This window comes from Mirounga leonina, unplaced genomic scaffold (assembly GCF_011800145.1).
Source record: "Mirounga leonina isolate KUSES-001 unplaced genomic scaffold, KU_Mleo_1.0 Mir_151, whole genome shotgun sequence".
Classification (NCBI taxonomy): domain Eukaryota; kingdom Metazoa; phylum Chordata; class Mammalia; order Carnivora; family Phocidae; genus Mirounga; species Mirounga leonina.
This window is the reverse complement of record NW_023270377.1, coordinates 4,270,569-4,289,938: the sequence shown is the minus strand read 5'-3', so window position 1 is coordinate 4,289,938 and position 19,370 is coordinate 4,270,569. Positions and strand designations below refer to the sequence as shown.

At 45.4% G+C, this 19,370-nt stretch overlaps 1 protein-coding gene across 1 annotated transcript in view; it reads right to left on the bottom strand.

Moving 5' to 3' along the window:
- Positions 1–7,038: 7,038 nt before the first annotated feature.
- Positions 7,039–19,370, bottom strand: part of ASB18 (ankyrin repeat and SOCS box containing 18) — a 60,940-nt gene continuing 48,608 nt past the window's right edge. The window contains exons 5-6 of the mRNA XM_035006798.1: positions 9,208–9,321; positions 7,039–8,475 (exon numbers count right to left, since the gene is read on the bottom strand). Of these exons, the coding sequence (XP_034862689.1) occupies positions 8,290–8,475; positions 9,208–9,321 (300 nt within the window). The 3' untranslated portion in view covers positions 7,039–8,289. The remainder of the gene's footprint in view (positions 8,476–9,207; positions 9,322–19,370) is intronic.

Below are 19,370 nucleotides of genomic sequence, written 5' to 3'. Positions count from 1 at the left end.
AAGTGCAGTATTTTTCAATTAGAGCTGACGAATTCAATCAAAATTCCATAGATTAGGATGAAATGAGGCATGGGTCATTTACAGGGGAATTTAATTGCCGAGCCATTAGACAAATAGTATATTTGCCATTCCCGCGTTATCCATCATTTTCGACATCAATACCGGGGCCGCATCTCCCCGTCCGCAGCCGCCCGGCGTCGGCTGTAAACACTCCCTTCCCTGTATCTTCTGATTATATCTGATTTCATTTAGGGCCATGGGGGATTATAAATGTTCACGCAATCAAGTTCATTAGGACTTCAAATCGCATTTCTGATTGGGATCGCTCTGCCGCTGTCCTCGGTGCGCCTTTCAAACCCCAGGACGAGGCTTTCAAAAACATCTTTTTGAATTTAAAGCCGCACATCCTTTTGTCTTCCGACGTCCCCTCCCGCTTCCCGCTCCCCCGGGGCGGCCCCCACGCCCCTCTGTCCTCCTTCACGGGGGAGCAGTCCCGAACCCCATCGCCCCGCGGGCGGGACCCCCGCGCCCCCCCAGACCCGCCTTCGAGACCCCCAAGGCTGGGCGACAAGCCCCCCGCGCGGCCGCGGGGCTCTCAGGACCCCCGAAGCATGAGCGGGGCGCGGGGGGGTCGGACCCCAAACGCTGGCGGATCGGGGGTGGGTACCCGGCCCTGCTGCTCGTGCCCGGGTTGGTCGCCGCGGGGAGCGAGTGGGGCGCCCGGCACCTTGGAGTCTCGGGGCCGCAGGCCTCTTGGCGGCCATCGGGCCCGACCCTGGGGACCGACACATGGGATCCCTTTCCTGGCAGACCCCTTTGACTCCAGAAAGGAGGGCGGGGCGGGCCCCAGCAATTCTCTCTTCCTGTTAGCACGCCCAAGAAACAAAGGAGCAGACTCTTCTGGGGAGAGCTCGGCAAGGAAAGCTCGAGACATCCCTTCCAGCACAGTTGAAAATAACAGCTTAATATTAACTGCTTCTCATAAAAATATACTTTCACAGTGATACAGTTACAAGAAGAAACCCTCATTTTACCCCCGTACTTTGTGCTCATCGCTGTTAGCTGCCTCAGTAATTTAATTGGAATGAAACTTGAGAAATGTGTCATTTTTGAAGAATTTATGCATCACTTCCTAGAAATCTCATTGTGTTAACTAGGAGCCTACTGCGTTCTGTTTAGAACCCATAATCACATTTTTATGTGTCTGTATTACGAGTTAATGTGACCTCCTGTCTTTAGCAGATAAAAAAAAAATATTCTTTTTCCATAACATCTACATCCAACTCCGGTTTGCATAAAGTACCTGGAAACCCTGTTTCCCCAATGTTCTGCAAACTTATCAAGTTTCTCTAGAGCAGGGCGAAGACATGTGAATGGAAAAAGTACCTACTAAATGAATAATTACACACCAAATTAAAACCCTGCATTAAACATAGTCGACAGCAAATACTGCATTCTCAATCATGTTTATTGCTTACAAATTGCATTACAAAGAAATCTACTCTTTTTATTGGCGTGATTAAGCAGAGTGTTAGGACTGCAGAAATACCATTCTGTTAGATTAGATGGAGGCTGAAGCCGGGCTCGTTCCATTGCCATGGTGAATGTATAATTTTGTTAAAGAACGCGTTTAACACACAAATGAGGATTAGCTGTCATTATGGCATCATAATAGAGTCCTCTTAAAGTTATATTTATTTATAAAACATTGCCTATAAAACGTGCATATTTAATACAAAAGAAGTAGGCAATTCCATAATCAATATTTTAATTACTGAGCTTTTTATTACAGCAGCACAATTCTATATGATACGTTAAAATTCTGTAGCTTTTCTATGTTCTCCTCCCCTTTTTCCTGTGAGCTAAAACCTTGTTTTCTTCTCTTCAGTTTTGGGGGGAGTGGGTTGGTGGTCGTGGGGAAGACCGTTTGCTTATGGCGCCACCTGCAGGATTCTATGGAAATGGGTTTCAATCCTTGCACTCCTCCGCGGGGCTCTAGGAATGTCACCTCAGGCTTGTTGCAGCAATTCAGTGAAATTAGTTTTTGTTTTAAAATAGAACGATGTTGGCAGTTTCAAGACAAAATCCTGGGGTTTGAAAAGTATACTTACATCCACAAGTAAGATGCGGTATTGATCACAGTTGATACTTTGGGGTTTCTGAATATCCCAAGGGCACATCGAAAATTTGAGTAAGGAATGGTTTATTCTTGAAATAATGGGATAAAAGGTGCAATATTCCTGGTTTATCACTCGGTCCTTGGGCAGCCCTTAAGAGATGGAAAGCACTTGGCAAGCTAATAATATCTGCGATTGCAGTGATTAAGCTTCCCCTCAGTTGCCCCGCATCAGGACAGGTCACTGGAGCAGACCAGCTCATTCTCCAAGCCTATATTTTATACCATTTTTGTAGAGGGTTAAGTGTTCTTTGCAAAAGTTCAACAGCCTGCCCCATCAATGTGTGTCTAAAGGGTTATTTCAGAGATTGGAAAATGTGACAATTGTATATAGTAACCGGGATTAGCAAATGCTTCCGAAGGAGTCAGTGGTTTTGATTTTCTTCAAAACATGCTGCATAGGGGCACCTGGGTGGCTCAGTCGTTAAGCATCTGCCTTCGGCTCAGGTCATGATCCCAGGGTCCTGGGATCGAGCCCTGCATCGGGCTCCCTGCTCAGCAGAGAGTCTGCTTCTCCCTCTCCCTCTGCCTGCCACTCCCACTGCTTGTTCTCTCTATCAAATAAATAAATAAAATCTTTAAAAAACAAAAACAAAAAACCATGCTGCATTGATGATTATCATGTAACTTAAAATTAAACAGCCACAAAGACACTAAAAGACCGGCCCAATGCTGTGTTCAGAATTTTAGACATGACACGTCCCAGGGTGCCATGTCTACATACTGGCCGCCTGTGGACTGTGGATTTTGTCTGGCCATCCCGCTGTGGACGCTTCGGCCTGTGTGGGGCACAGCCAGGACGCATGGAGGCGGACCTCCTCAGGACCACTGCTGGTGGGGACCCTCACTTGTGTATTTTTGAACTCTCAGGGGTCGGATGACAAGTAGTATCGTCAAAGACACTCAATAAAAGCGGAAGGAAACTATTCCTCTGTTATCTTTTTTTAGTGGAAACAGCATTTACTCTTTTGTTACCTTCTGATTCTTGAGCCATGTGAAACCATCATTAAAAACTAAATATGAAGTTGAAAAAAAACAGTTTAGGTCTTATGGAATTGAGTTTATGTAATATACTCAAAGGGAAAAGTAATGATGTCATCGGAACTGCTTAAGAATGGAAAACATTTTTAGATCCTTTAATAAAAATATACCAGGGTACATTTTGTTCACTGGAAGAGAAGTCAGCCAGGATAATTCTAGCTTTAAAGTAGAATGTCTTGGGGCACCTGGCTGGCTCAGTCGGAGGAGCACGCGACTCTTGATCTCAGGGCTGTGCACTGGAGCCCCACGTTGGGTGTAGAGATTACTTAAAAAATAAAAAAAGTAAAGTAGAATGTCTTTTTGGACAATTTATTTCACCTAGCTTACTTCTCTCCCTCCCTCCTTCCTCTTAGTCCTGTCCTCCCCCTCCCCCTATTTCTCTTTCTTATCTATGTAGACTTTCCCAGTCCCCTTGATATGAGAATTTCCTAATACCTGTAGCACATGCTAGACACAATCATCAAAACAAGTTTTTTTTTTTTTAAATACAGATTTTATTTATTTGTCAGAGAGAGAGAGAGAGAGCATAAGCAGGGGGAGCGGCAGAGGGAGAGGGAGAAGCAGACTCCCCTGCTGAGCAGGGAGCCCCATGCAGGACTTGATCCCAGGACCCGAGCCGAAGGCAGACGCTTGCCCCACTGAGCCACCCAGGCGTCCCAAAACAAGTTTTTTGACAGGTATTTTATTTTTGGCCACACAAAGCAAATTGCTAGCAGTAATTGCATTCTGGAAAACTATGAATGACTTCCATGGGATTTGATGATTAAGATAGCCCCAAACAACCCCACGAGGCATTTTTGTCCCATACAGTCATGACCATCATTCGGGAGCAAATGGATGGCCATGGATGGCCACTAGAACCCAGGGGATTTGAATGAATCTCTAGTGCCGGTGTATTTTCTGCCTTTTCTCGTGAAGCTGCGATGTCATGTTCCCGGTGAGCGTTGCTAGGTTCCTGTCGTGCACTGGTGCAGCCTGACCAAGAGTGTGGGACTGGCTGGTGGAGTGGGGTGAGGATGCTTCTCAAGGAAGTTTCCCTATGGTGTGTGGGACACAGTGGGGAGAGCGAGGGGTGGGGAGGTGCCTGAGCTTCCACCTGTCCTGTGACTAAATAAGCATCTCTCATTTGGTGCAGAGCCAAAGCCAGAGAGGGAGTGGCCCAGAAGGGGACCCTTCCTCTCCACAGCCCACCCCACCATGTGCCAGGTCTGTCCAGCAGTCTGGCTGACAAGTGGGTCTTCTTTGCTTGGCTGTGAGCTGCCCAAGGAGGAGGAGCCCGTGAGCCTGTCTTGTTGATGATGGGCCCTCAGCCCCAAGATGAGCAGGCTCAGTCAGGGTGGGTTAAAGCAATGAGCAAAGGACTGATTCAGTGAGTGAATGATTAAACCGGAGGATTTTTTTTTTTTTTTAAAGATTTTATTTATATATTTGAGAGGGAGAGCACACAAGCGGGGGAGCGGCAGGCAGAGGGAGAGGGAGAAGCAGACTCCCTGCTGAGCAGGGAGCCCCATGCGGGGCTGCATCCCAGGACCCTGGGATCATGACCTGAGAGCTGAAGGCAGCCACTTAACTGACTGAGCCACCCAGGTGCCTCACCCCCCAGAAAAATTAAACCCGAGGAACTTTAGGGATTAGCTCTTCTGAGAACATCTACATGTCCTAAGAAAGTTCTTGGAGGTGAAAACAATGAAAAAGGATGAATTTCCTCCAGGCTGCTATAGGAAGCCATCTGGGCTTCCCGGTGAGAATCCTGTTATCATTTAAGCTGTTATTTGGGAAAAAACATGTTTTGGGAAACCCAATAATTGATCATCATTTATCAGAATTTTAGAAATATAAAGTCAGTATGTTTTAAGGGAGTTCTGCTTTGTTCCAGGATAAAACGTCTGTAAATGTTAGTGCATTTCAGAAATACAACCGAACTGTTTTCTACGGTGGGTGGGCTGGGGAGGGTGGCTGGAGAAGCCATCCTGTAAGGACAGCATGTTTGCTCAGCTTCTCATGTGCAAAATCCAGTGAGGACAGGGCTCCCTGGGGGCTGTTGTAGTTGTGTTTCTTACCCTGGACTCTTGTCCTTCCTGTTTGTTCTTATAAATAACATGACTTTGCTTTTCCACTTTTTATCTCTTTCTCAGGCCATTTTCTTCTAATAATAATGCAATCATATAACAGAAGGAACCATTTATTGGGTTTCTACTCTGGGCCGGCTCTGGATCTGGAGCTTTGCGGTCTCTGTATTCAGTGGGGCAGCCCACCAGGAGCAGGGGTGCCACCCATGCTTATGACCCACACAACCTGCCCCCCCGCCCTCCCCCGTACCTCCAGAGTCAGAATCTGCAATTCAGCAAGATCATTTTAGAGTTGGAGAAGCCCTGCCTTCCAACAGTTCTCTCATGGAATTCTGATCCAACAAGAGGGGTGCAGATACTTGCACCTTCCAGCTGAGCAAATCACATCCGATTTCCGTTAAGTAACCCTTCTTGCTCAATGGGGCAGCCCCATCTCTGGGGGGTCACTGTGGGCTCCCACCTGTCCTGCAGTGTGCTGCATGCCTTTCCAGGACAAAGCCATCTCCCCAGAGTCCCACTGTGACCACATCTACTCACCTGCTCTGTGGATCTTAATGGCTTCTCCAGTGAAGTTCAGAATCCCTAGTCTGAAGCCAAGGCCTTCCTAGTCGGCCCCCATGCTGTCCAGCCCTTTCTTCTTCTTCTTCTTTTTTTTTTTTTAAGATTTTATTTATTTATTTGACAGAGACAGAGACAGTGAGAGCAGGAACACAAGCAGGGGGAGTGGGAGAGGGAGAAGCAGGCTTCCCGCAGAGCAGGGAGCCCGACGTGGGACTCGATCCCAGGACCCCGGGATCATGACCTGAGCCGAAGGCAGCCGCTCAACTGACTGAGTCACCCAGGCGCCCAGCCCTTTCTTCTTCTAGTTGCCAAAGCGTGGGGACCTTCCCTTCCAGGACAAATCTCTCTTCCTCCATCATGTCCTGTACCTTCTGGCATGCTGCCATCTCCCTGGGAGGAGGGGTGTGAGGAATCCTGAAGCCATGTGCACACAGGCCTTTTCTAGGTCAGGTGAGTTGTCTGTCTTAGGGATGTGGGGCGGAGGGGGGCGCGCCTGGGTGGCTCAGTCCGTTAAGCGTCCGACTCTTGGTTTCAGCTCAGGTCACGATCTCAGGGTCATGAGATCAAGGCCCGCATCGGGCTCCATGCTCAGCAGGGAGTCTGCTTGGGATTCTCTCTCTCCCTCTGCCCAAACTCCACTGTCTCTCTCAAATAAAAATAAATACAATCTTTAATAGAAAGGGTGGAATGTGGGTGGGTCAGCTGCAGGTGCTGGGGGATGTGGTCCTATCACCCCCTTGGCCCACTGTGTTGAAATCAAGGCTCAGCCTGGCCACCCGCTTTGGGATGTCTGCCCGCACTGGGTAGGCCCTGTCCGGCCTTCTTTCCAGCTCTGCTGTAGGCTTTGTCATGGTGCACACACTGTCCCACCTGTGGGGCAGGTATTCACAAGGCTGTCCGCTCCTTTCCAGATTGCAGCAGTGGGACGCACGCCCTGCCCCACTAGGTGTGTCTCAGCAACACCTAGCACAGGCTCAAAGAGGGAAAAATGGACTCACTGCTTATCCACAGAGATGATCATAAAGAGCTCTCATTTTAGGGGCACCTGGGTGGCTCAGTCAGCTAAGTGTCTGACTCTTAATTTAGACGCAGCTCATGATCTCAGGGTCATGAGATCGAGCCCCGTGTTGGGCTCTGCACTGAAGGTGGGGCCTACTTAAGGTTCTCTCTCTCCTTCTGCCCCTTCCCGGCTTGTGCTCTCTACAAAAAATATGGCATATTAATAGAAAATTTGAGGTCTAGTAAGGCCAACAGATCAAGAGACAATTGCCACGGAAAAGATAGTTTATTACTCACCATTCCCAAGAGAAGGGGCATATCATACCACGGGGGGCCACATGGGGACGTACCAGGGTTGGTCAGGAGGTCGGGGTAGGGGATGCAGTCAGAAGCCTTTATTGTGGTTTTCATGGATGGAACAGTCCAGGCAGGATAGACAGGCCTAGGATCAGCTGGTCTGAATAATTTCAGCAGGCTCTGGGGTATAAAGGCTGTCCCTATCTCTCTGGCACCTCGCCCTGGGACAGTTAGGCCTGGTGGAAGGTAGCCCAGAGTGTGACAGCCCAGTAAAGGTGGTGCTTAAGGGGGCGGTGTGTCCTCTGGACTGGTTGGTTTGCATTTGAAAAGCATGCTTGGGGGTGAGCTGTCTCTAGGAATTGGCTGACCCTGGGAGGTGCAGTCCCTCCAGGGTCAGCAAGGCCCCGGATGTCAAAGCACCAGAATACAGAAAATAAAAGATAGGGTTTATACCTTTGACCCTTAGAACGTCTCTCTGGTTATGTGATGCTCAGGCTGATGGCAACCTCCACGAACCCGTCTATCCTGGCATCTGTCTTCCTGGACCATTGGCCGCAGCTGAATCCATTGGGGTTCGGTGAGGGTGTCAGATAGAAGACTCACATGGGATCACAATGTTGGGTTCACCACCTCTCCCATGTCCTTTAGGGAGTTCTGGGGCTGTAATGTGCTGAGAAGCACCAGTGGGCTCCCGAAGGGCACACTTGTACAGAAACAGGTGCCCTCTCTCAGTATGTTGTCACGTGTTGGGGACAGAGCCTTTCTAGGTGGCCAGGCTTCAGGAAGGGTGGGGCGCTCCTATGAGGCAGTCTGAAGGCTGAGGGGCAGCATGGATGCTGTCAACACTTTGCAGGGAAAATATGTATACCTTTTAGTTCAACTTCTGTTGAAAAATACTTTCTGATCCAAATACTATGATATTTGCAGTCTTGATCCTCATAAGCAACCCAGAGAGGCAGAAAGGCCTTTTATTACCAGTTCCATTCCAAAGTGACAGTGAAGCTCAGTGAGGCCGCTGCGTTGGCCAGGGGACGTGGGAGGTACCATTCGGGTCTGTCCCTCTTCGCCCGTGGTGCTCTCCTCAACACACAGCCTCCACGGATAGCAGCGGTGAGAGCTAGAGCCTTAGTCCGAACGCTCTGGTTTTCAGTGCAAAACACCCTCTGGTTCCAAAAGGAGGTAATTTTGCAGGGACTTTGGCAAGGGTAACAGGGGTACGAGGTGAAAGCACTTTTTGCCAAGTAATTTCCGAATGGCACTGCGGCCAAGATGCTGCAGACAGCGTGGGGTGTGGGCCAAGGCGAAGAAAGACTGGTAGAAGGCCTGGTGCATCTGGAAGGAAGGCAGATGGAACATAAACCCGAGCACACGGACCCGACAGCCAGAAGACCCCACGTGTGCAGTGCCCTCCACCAAGAGGGTGTGTATATTTTTCGGAGGTACAGTTCCTGTGGGGGTCTGAGGGAAGTCCGTTTGGGGTGGTAAGACAGATAACACAGGTTAATCTCCTCACATCCCTCTCTGCTCCCCCCCGCACAGTGCATTTGCTGTTGAGCCATGTGCATAGAACTCAAGTCAATGAGACATGAGGGGAAATCTTCTAGAGGCTTCTGGGAAAAAAATGCCCTGTTTCTTAATCGACGGTGACTGTGGACTCTGTTGGGTACATATGTGGTGCCTGCCGCTGTGTCGGCCACATCTAAGCTCTCATGGGGAGGAGGCGGACACGTAGGAACAGAGTCTGTGGATTCAGGTGGCTCGGGCGGCACCCACCCTTCTCTGGGGGGATGGGGTTACTCAAGACCTGATGCTCCTCAAGCCGAGCCGGGTGGGTCAGGTTTCTGCTCCTTGCAGCCAATAGCATCCCAACTGTAACAACAGCTCTTGGCTGCATGATTCCTCCCGAGGAAAACCAGCGATGCTCAGCTATGCTTCCACGCTTTCCCTTTCTCTGTCCTTCTTCAGATGCTCTACGGTTCCCTGGGGATAGTGTCTAGGCGCACATGGGGGTGAGCAGAAGCACAAGGCTCTTGTACTGAGGGCAAGGAAGGGCGGCTCCCTTACCTGAGATACTTCCTCAGGAATCACTTCCCTCCAGGACTCGGACACGCGGAGCTGAGGGTAGGCGTTGAACAGAGTCTCAATAACTGTGGGAGCCCGGGCACAGGTCTTCAGCACCTGGTTGGAAGTGGTGGGAGACCAAGCTCACGTTGACTGGGTTTTGGGTTCAGGTGGGGGAAGGGCCAGCAGATATGGCGGTGTGTTTGGGTCTCACTTCTGTCACTTCCTGGCCATGGGACTGAGGACAGTGGGGCCATGGGAGTTAGTTCCCAAAAAGCACAAGGCAGCGCTCTGGGAGGGGCCCTGTCTTAGCGCCATGATGGCTGCACGTCCCAAGTCTGGGCTTAGGAATGGCTTGCTCATTCCTGTGCCCAGAAGCAGAGTGCCCAGAGCTCCATGGGCTCTCCTGGCCTCTGCATTGCTGCTCAGAGCAAAGGGGAAAGTTTGGTCCAAGGATGGTGTTTGTAATTTCTTATCTCAACTTTCTAATATGTCAGGACAGTGAGGGAGAAGAATTGCTTTGCTGTTGAATTTTCTCCTCGCTTGGCCTTTCTATTTTATTTTCCGTCCCCACTGGCAAAGGATTCCTGTTTTCTTATTAGCAAGTTTTACAATTCAGCCTCATCAGTTTCATCATGAAGATGAGAACACTATTTGCTTTTTTTAAAAAATAAATTTCTTGTGATGGTGAATGTCAGTGAGCACAAAAGTAGACCTAATGGTATGATGACCTCCACGTACCCACCATCAACCCATGGCCAGTCCCGTGCCATCCACACCCCCGTCACCTCTCCCAGGACTATTTTAAAGCCAATGCAATGGGTCCTGTCATTTCATCTGTAAATATTTCAGTGGGACTCTTGTAGGACACTTTAGGAGAAACACAACATCCCATATAAGACCTAAGAAATTAACAAGTTTCTTAGCATCTTCTAATATATGGCCAGTGTTTAAATTCACAAATTTCTCTTAAATGCCATTATATGAAAAAAAAATTGTTTGAATAAGAACCCAAGTAAAGGCCAACAGGGTTGAGATTGGTCAATGTATTATCAGAGCTCTCATTTTTGTGTCATGTTATTTATTTGTTGAAGAAACTGGGTTATTTGTCCAGCAGTTTCTCAGTGTTGGGATTTTGCTCCTGGTATTGCTGTAGGGTTTTGGAACATGATGCTCTTTGTCTACTTTTTATAAATTCATAGTTGGATTGGGAAGATTGATCAAATTCAGATTTGATTTTGGGGAGGGGCAGGGCAACTTTATAGTCTTCTGTTTTTGAGGTTTAAGATTTACCAAGTGTTGTAAAATTAGTATTTCTTCATTGAGAAAACTGAGGTTAAGCAATTTTCTTAAGATCAGGCACCAAATATCTATAGCAGACAATTAACAGGCAGGCCCAACAGCTGAGCTCACTGGGGCTCTCTGAACAAAGTCAAATAGAAGACAGACCTAAATCACTCAGTATGGTTGCTCCATTCACAGCTTGCTGAGTTCCCTTCAGATATGAAACCCTTTTTAAATATATTAAAACAAAACAGGAAATTAGTATCTCTTTGTTTAGAGATAAGCACTATTAGCATTTTGTATATACTAATGTTTTACACATTTAGACAAAAAATTAATATATACAGTAAAAGTGGACTAATACTTATGCCTATTATTTTGAAACTTGATTTTTGTCCACTCAAAATCGATTGTGAACAATTCAGAAATTACAAATGAGCATTTCAACATCATTTCAGGAGCCATATATTTTATGAATATATTATAATGTATTCAATGAAGTGACTATTGTAAATGGATGTTATAAACAATGAACACTCTTGAATATAATTCTATCTCTTTCTGCCTCCAACAATTCTTATTTAGATAACAAGATAAATCTGTCCCCTTCTCACACTGAATTCCTGGAAGTAGAAATGTAGGGTCAAGGATTATGTACATTTTAAAGGTTTTTAAAACATACTGTCAAATTGTAAGTTTGTAAATGATCACAACTTTCTGAAGAAATTAGTATGAGAGTGTCTCTTTCTCCCCTACCCAAATCATCTCATTATTTAAATTTGATAGATACAATATGGAATATTTACATTTTTGTTGACCATTTGTCTTCCTTTATAAATTGCTAAATTATGTCTTTTGCTCAGTTTTTCTATAGCATGTTCATTTTCTTTAGTAATTTGTAAATACACTTTATTAAGGTTATTTTTTAGTCAGTCATATTTTTTTAGATTTTATTTATTTTTTTGATGCTTAACAACTGAGCCACCCAGGCTCCCCACAGATAGTCATTTTTACAAATAACAGTATTTTCTCCTCTCAGTATAAATATTTCACATTTATTTTTCTTGTCTTATTACATTGACCAGAGCTTTAAAGTTCAATGCTAAAGATTTGTTTATTTACGAGAGAGAGAGACAGATATATCAAGCACACGTGTGGGCAGGGAGAGGGGCAGTGGGAGAGAATCTTTAAACAGACTCCCCACTGAGCTCAGAGCATGGCCAGGGGCTCCATCTCACAACCCTGAGATCATGACGTGAGCCAAAACCAAGAGTCAGATGCTTAACCAAATGAGCCACCCAGGCGCTCCTAAAGTTCAATGTTAAATAACAATACTGATAGCAGGCATCATCATCTTATTCCTAATTTTTAAAAAATATTTTATTTATTTATTTGACAGAAAGAGACACAGCGAGAGAGGGAACACAAACAGGGGGAGTGGGAGAGGGAGAAGCAGGCTTCCCGCGGAGCAGGAAGCCCAACGCGGGGCTCGATCCCAGGACCCTGAGATCATGACCTGAACCGAAGGCAGATGCTTAACAACTGAGCCACCCAGATGCCCCAATTTGCTAAGATTTCTGTATTTAAGAACTAAATATGGTTTGTCATTTCACTTTTTTAACCTACTTTTGTCAGGTTTTAATGTGACTTTATGCCAACTTAGTCAATTTAGAAAATTTCTATCTTTTTAACACCCTGGAAGATTTTAAAAGTACATACTTATTGGAATTAAGAAGGCACAACAGATCTTGCATTTAACACTGTCAAAGCCTGGCCTTAAGCTGCAGGTAATATCAAGTTATTATCACTTTCTCTTCCATGGTTATTTGGTATACTTTGTTTTGATTTTTTTTTTTTGAAAAATATTTTATTTTTAAGTAATCTCTACACTCAACATGGGGCTTGAACTCACAACCCCAAGATCAAGAGTTGCATGCTGTACTGACTGAGCCAGCCAGGTGCCCCTTGATTTCTTCTTGAATCAATTTTGTTAATGTATATTTCCTGAAAAACAATCATTTTATTTTATTTATTTTTTAAAAAATTAATTCCAGTATAGTTAACATACAGTGTTATATTAGTTTCAGGTATACAGTATGGTGATTCAACAATTCTATACTCAGTGCTCATCATGATGAGTGCACCCTTAGTCCCCTTCACCTACTTCACCCATCCCCCCCATGGCCCCTCTGGTAACCACCAGTTTGTTCTCTATAGTTAAGAGTCTGGGTTTTTTTTTTTTTTTTTTTTTGGTTTGGTTTGGTTTTGTTTTTTGTCTCTTTTCTTCTTTGTTCATTTGTCTTAGTTCTTAAATCCACATATGAGTTAGATCATATGGTATTTGTCTTTCTCTAACTGAACTTACTTCACTTAGCATTATACTCTAGCTCCACCCCTGTTGTTGCAAATGGCAACAATCTTCATTTTAAAGAAATTTAGCATTGCATATGTATCAATCAGGGTTCCAATAGGAAATAGATGACACGTTGATATAGGATCCTTCTGGAAGGAATTTATTTTTTATTGATTTTTATTTTATTATTTTATTTTATTTTATTGATACAAGGGCTATTCAGCCAGGTGTGAGTACGGGGGAAGCCAAGGGACAGTGCACTAATGTGGAGCTGGTTTCACAGCTATTTCCACCTCTGGGCCTAAAGAGTGGAGAGTAAAGTGGGCTGTCCAGCAAGAGTAGTGATCTTGGGCTGGGGACACATAGCCAGCCTGAGGCAGAGAGAGGTCCAAGCAGAGACATCTTCTGACCTCACCCTCCTCTGGCTGTCTGCTGGGAGACTATACTGGTGAAACCCAGGAAGGCAGAGGGCCCAGAGCCTTGTCAATGTGTCCATGCAGGTGGAGAGCAAATCTGGATGGGAGATACCCCACTATATCTAGAAATAAGCACCCTTCTTCATTTGAACCAATGTTCTTCCTTGTTTAATCTTGCTGGAATTTCACTAATTTGTTTTTTCAAGGAATCCCCTATTGGCTTTTGGCTGTTCTCTTTTAACATATTCTAACCCATTGATTATTGTGTTCATTGTTATTAATTCCTTTGTCTCTTTCTGACTCCTTGGATTGACTGCTCAGTTAATTTAGTAACCTTTTCAGGGCGCCTGGGTGGCTCATTCATTAAGCGTCTGCCTACGGTTCAGGTCATGATCCCAGGGTCCTGGGATTAAGCCCCGCATTGGGCTCCCTGCTCAGCGGGAAGCCTGCTTCTCCCTCTCCCATTCCCCCTGCTTGTGTTCCCTCTCTCTCTGTGTCTCTGTCAAATAAATAAATAAAATCTCTTAAAAAAAATTTAGTAACCTTTTCTCCCCTTGAGTCATAATACAAGCAACTTCGAAAATGGTGTGGATTTTCCTTTGAACATAGGTATGGTCATAGCCCTAAGTTTTGAGGCACAGTGTTCTATCTTTCCTAAATATTCTGCGATTAATACCTATTGATGCAGTAATTATTTGGGTGTTTGCCATGCAATTTTCAAAAGATTATTTTGTAAAAATTAGCTGTTTGCTATTAATTTTCTGGTGTATTGTATTACGGCTTTAAATGATGCCTGCTTTTGGAGTACCAAAAGTTGTATTCTGTTTGCAGGTTCAAAATTCAACATGCACTTGTCTCATTTACCATTTGAAGCTTCTACTTTGCCCACTTGATCTGTGAAAGACTGAGATGTGAATTAAAAATCACCCAGAATTATTATTTTTTGTTAGTTTCTCCATTTTAACATAATGTTTCTTTGGCAGATAGGTTGCTAATGGTTACGTCTTCACTGTAGACTGCATTTTTTATCTGTCAGTGAATCTTCTCTTCCCTTCAGTCTGTGTATCTCCCAGGAATTCTTCTATGTTGCATATTAATATTGATCCATCATTTTATTTTTCATTTGTTTTTGCTACAATTACCTCTGCCTGCTCTTTAATTTTAACCTTTTTAAAATTTGTTTTGTTTTAAAGTGTTTGAGAGTCTCTGTATTGGTAATAGGGCAGTTTAAGAAATTTATAAGAAATTTATATTTATTGTTATAAATAGTCTATTTGGGTTTACTTTTGTTTAACTTTATTCTTTTTTAAAAAATGTTTAAAAGATTTTATTTATTTATTTGAGAGAGAGCGAGCAAGAGAGAGAGCACAAGCTTGGGGAGAGGCAGAGGGAGAGGGAGAAGCAGATTTCCCACTGAGCAGGGAGCCCGACACGGGGCTCGATCTCAGGACCCCGGGATCATGACCTGAGCCGAAGGCAGACATTCAACCGACTGAGCCACCCAGGCGCCCGTTGTCTGATTTATGTTATACAGATTTGTATTTTCCTTGTGTTTATTTTTATATTTTGGAAGTATGTATCCTATTTAAAATTCTACTAGTGCTTACCTTCAAAATAAAAAATGATGGCCTATATTTTCTAAACATCAAAATTGTATCTTTTGTGTTCTAGATGTGCCATTATCTCTACTCTCCCGTTCCTCTCATAATCAATTCTTCTCCTTCCTTAATAACATCTGGAGTTTTAGTCCTGGATTATGATTATTACAAGATCGTATTTTATGTTATGTATCTCCTCCAGAAATAATTTTTGGTGTTAGCGTTTAGTTTTACAACCTGCTTTTCAATTACTGAAGTTGTTTCTATTTCTATCCCAAGCTCCTACTAGAAGCTGGGGATTGTGTTACGTCAGTGTGATACAGTGACAAGATCTGCCTTCACGGAATTTTACAGTCCCAAATAATAAAAGAATAAAAAAACAATAGAAAACAGGTGCCACGGTACTGTGGTGGGGGAATCACAAGGTACTAGAAATGGTACCTAAGTCAGACCTGGATTCGCAGTGGGTGGTGAGTTGGTTGGTCAGGGAAGATTTCTGGAGGAGGTGACATTGGAGCTAAGACCTGGCTAAGGAGGAGGAGTTACAAAAGTAAGGAGAGTTCTGAAGATAAGAGTGTTCCAGGTGAACCAACCTGGGAGGTGAGGAGGAGCTGAAAATGTTGGCCGGGTATGGAGCCTGACGTGGGAAGTGTGAGCTGGAGACTGGGGACGAAGGCAGGGCATGGGCAGGAGGAGCGCCAACCACTGTGATGAGGCTGGACATGACCTTGAGGACACAAGGGAGCCCTGGAGGATTGCAAGTCAGGGAGTGACAGGATCAGATTTTAATTTCAAAAGCATCACCATGGCTAAAATGTTGAGAACAGTTTCCAAGGGCCATATTGGAGGCACAGAGTGCAGCTCAGGGGACATCTCCACAGGCTAGGAGAGATGGTGGCAGTCAGGATGGAAGGAGAAGGAAGATCCTGAAAGACAGTTAGGAGGTGGAGTTGAGGGAATCTGTGGACTTGAGTTTCCCATCCCTGAGATGGTCTTTCACCTCATCTTTTTGGCAGTCGGAGCATGTCCACCCCACGGGCCTTCAGCCCAGGGCACCCCAGACAAGCTGCCCTTGCTAAGAGCACCCATGGGCTGCTACATCCGGTGGTGAGTGCTCTGCCTTGCCTTGTGCTGCATTGGCCACATCTGACATGGTTAGTCAAGTCCTCCTCTATGATACGTTCTTCACTTGGTTTCCAGGAACCCGTGCTCTCATTCCACCTCCCTCACTGGCCCCTTCTGTTTCCTTGGCGGTCTTCTCATCACTCCCTCTTCTTGATGTTGGCACACCCCTGCATTCAGCCCTTGTTCCTCTTTGTTTTCTGTGTATTCTCACTTCCTGGTGATCCCATCCAGTCTCCTGGCTTTAAATACCATGTGTATGTAAAGAAGGTGTGGGACATATGCACGATGGAACGTTGCTCAGCCATAAAAAAGACTGAAGTCTTGCCATTGGCAACAACGTGGATGGAGCTAGAGAGTATAATGCTAAGTGAAATAAGTCAGTCAGAGCAAGACACATATCATATGATCTCACTTATATGTGGAATTTAAGAAACACACCAAATGAGCAAAGAAGAAAAGAGACAAACAAAAAAACCCCAGACTCTTAACTATAGAGAACAAACTGGTTGTTACCAGAGGGGACGCGAGGGGGGGATGGGTGAAGTAGGTGAAGGGGACAAAGAGTGCAGTCATCGTGCTGAGCACTGAGGAATGTACAGAATTGTGGAATCACTGTATTGTACACCTGAGACTAATATAACACTGGGTGTTGATTCTACTTGACTAAAAATAAATAAATACCACCCACATGCCCCTGGCACTCAAAAGTGTATCTCCAGGTCAGTCAAATCCTTCCCTCAAGCTCTGGACTGTAACAGCCTACTGCTTCCTTGGTATCAAAACAACCCCCGAGTTCTGTTACTTACTCTACCCACAACCTTCCCACCTCAGCTGATGGCAAACCCATCTAACCAGCCTCTCGGGCTGAATGCCTTGGAGTCATCTTTGACCCCTCCCTTTCTCTCACATTGCACATCCAATTTGCCAAGATATCTTGGTGGTTCCACCTCCAAAATACATCCAAAATCAGAGCGCCTCCCTCATGCTTGCCGCCAGCGCCCCTCACGTGGATTCTGGCAACAGCCCCCTAACTTGTCCCTCCACTTCTGCACTCCTCCTCCTGATGTATTTCCTCAGCACAGAGGCCAGAGTGTCCCCATCAAATGTTAGTGGGTCGTGCCACTCTGCTCAAGTCCCTCCCCTGGGCAAAGTCATGACAGTGCCCTGTAAGACCCCATACCATCTGAGCCTCTCCTCCACCTCTGGTCTCATCTCCTACTATCACCAGCTCTCTCCACCATCAGCCACACTGGTCCCCTCATTCTGCACACAGGTCAGGCCCACTCTAGTCTCAGGCTGCATACTGGCTGCTGGTTGGCTGGCCCCTTCCCCCCTAGATACTTGCAATGCCCACGTCCTCACCTCTCTCAAGTCTTGACTCAAAGTCACCCACCCTAGCTACTGCACTGACAACTGCAACTGCTCACCCTTCCCCCCACTTTCTCTCTCTCTAGTCCTTATCATTTTATTGGTCCATTTTTTATGCTCATGGTTTAAAGACTGTCTTCCCCTTAGACTGTAAGCCCCACGAAGGCAGGAATACTTTTTTCCTCCTTGAACTGTTCACTCATATATCCAAAGCACCTAGTATGTTGCTGACACATGGCTGGTACTCAATAAATTTGACTAAATAATCAAATAAATATTAGTATTTTGATGCATTAGGAAGGCATATCTTATGAACCCCTGATATCTAAAAGTGTTTTACTTTTGCCATCAAAATGAAAACCAACCTGGATGAGTCTAAAATTCTAGCATCCAAACTTTTTCTTTAAAAATCTGAAGATGGTATTTCCTTATCTCATGATACTCTGGCAGCAGAGAAATCAGAGTCCAGCCTGAGCTTTATTCCTTTATGAATAACTGTTTTCTGCTCGGATACGTGGCAAGATTTTTCTGTGCTTTTTTTAGAACACTTTTGCTAGAATGTATATAGGAATGTGTCTCCCAGGACGCCCTGCTGGCTCTCCCGGTAGAGTGCGAGACTCTTGATCTCAGGGTGGTAAGTTCAAGCCCCATGTTGGGCATAGAAATTACTTAAAAATAAAATCCTAAAAAAAAAAAAAAAGAAATTAAAAAAAAAAAAAGGAATGCGTCTCCCATCACTGATTTGCAGAGAATATCCATTCAACTTCTAGGAGTTAAGACTTCTAGTGCAGCTAAGTTTTCTTCTATTATGTCTTTAATTACTATTTCTGATCCATTTGCTCTAGGCTCTTCTTCAGTAACATCACTTTTCTGTAGGTTGGCTCTCTACCCTCTGCTTTTCATGACCACCACTTTTTCTTCTATTTATTCATTTTTTTTTTCTTTTGCACTTAGGAAGAGCTTTTAACATTAGTCCTCCTTGTAGTGAACACATTGTGGTTGACTTTCCAACACTCCAAAGGATTAGTCTAATTCAGTCAGGGATTCTCCTTGTCATCTATGGTCTGGGAAAGTGCATGTTTAAGTCAGCCTGGGCCAGTGAAACACATGAGGGCCTCCTCAGGGCTTCCAGAGAAAAGCAATTGGATTTGAAGCTGGCTGGCCCAGTTGTTGCTGGAAGCCATCTTATGACCAAGAGATGAGCCATTCTGAGGATAAAGCTGACTCACTGAGGTTGGAAAAATCTGGTTCCTTGATGGCATCATGGGGACACAGAAACAACCAATCCTAAAGCCTGCCTTGCTTCTCCATTTCTTGTTATATGAGATACAGTGGAGGCTGGAACTAAGTCAGGAGCTGCCCAGCGGGGGCTGTGACCATGAGGAGGAGCCGTCGGGGTGCCAGAGCCTTGGAGATGCAGGTGCTGCTGGCAAAGCTACCAAGGCAGAGAAAGAGGAGAAACACCCTGGCTTCTTTTTCCTTCCATACCTAGTTTTCCACGGTGTCACCTTCTGCTGAAGCCGGCCAGAAGCCAGCTGGTATGGGACTTTGAGCTCAGCTTGAAAGGTCTAGCTGCGCTGTCCCCATCCCCTCAACATGCAGAGTAGACTGCGGGGACACCAGGGAGTGGATCTGAAGGCACACATGCCAAGAGCACAGCTCCCTCACTTACATCACTGGCTCTGTTCCCTTTATGAACCAGTTCTGCTTTTTGCTTCCTTTCATGTGCTCTCCACCCTCCCACTGTATAACCTCGCGTCCTCCATCTTCCTTTTCACGCCATTCTACTGCCTTGTCCCCATAACTGGCTCTGTTTTAGGGACTTAGAGGCTACGTCTTGCACTCTGTAGATGAGGCACCCATGGCACACAGTTTCTCAGATTTTCTCCTGGATCTTCTGATGGGAGGTATGGATCTCCTTTCTGGTCTCTGGATGCTGTCCCCGTTATTCGTTTTTCTGGCCCCCTTTCCCTGTCACGGATCCATTTATTTATCTCCCTATTCATCTGTGATTAAGGCAAG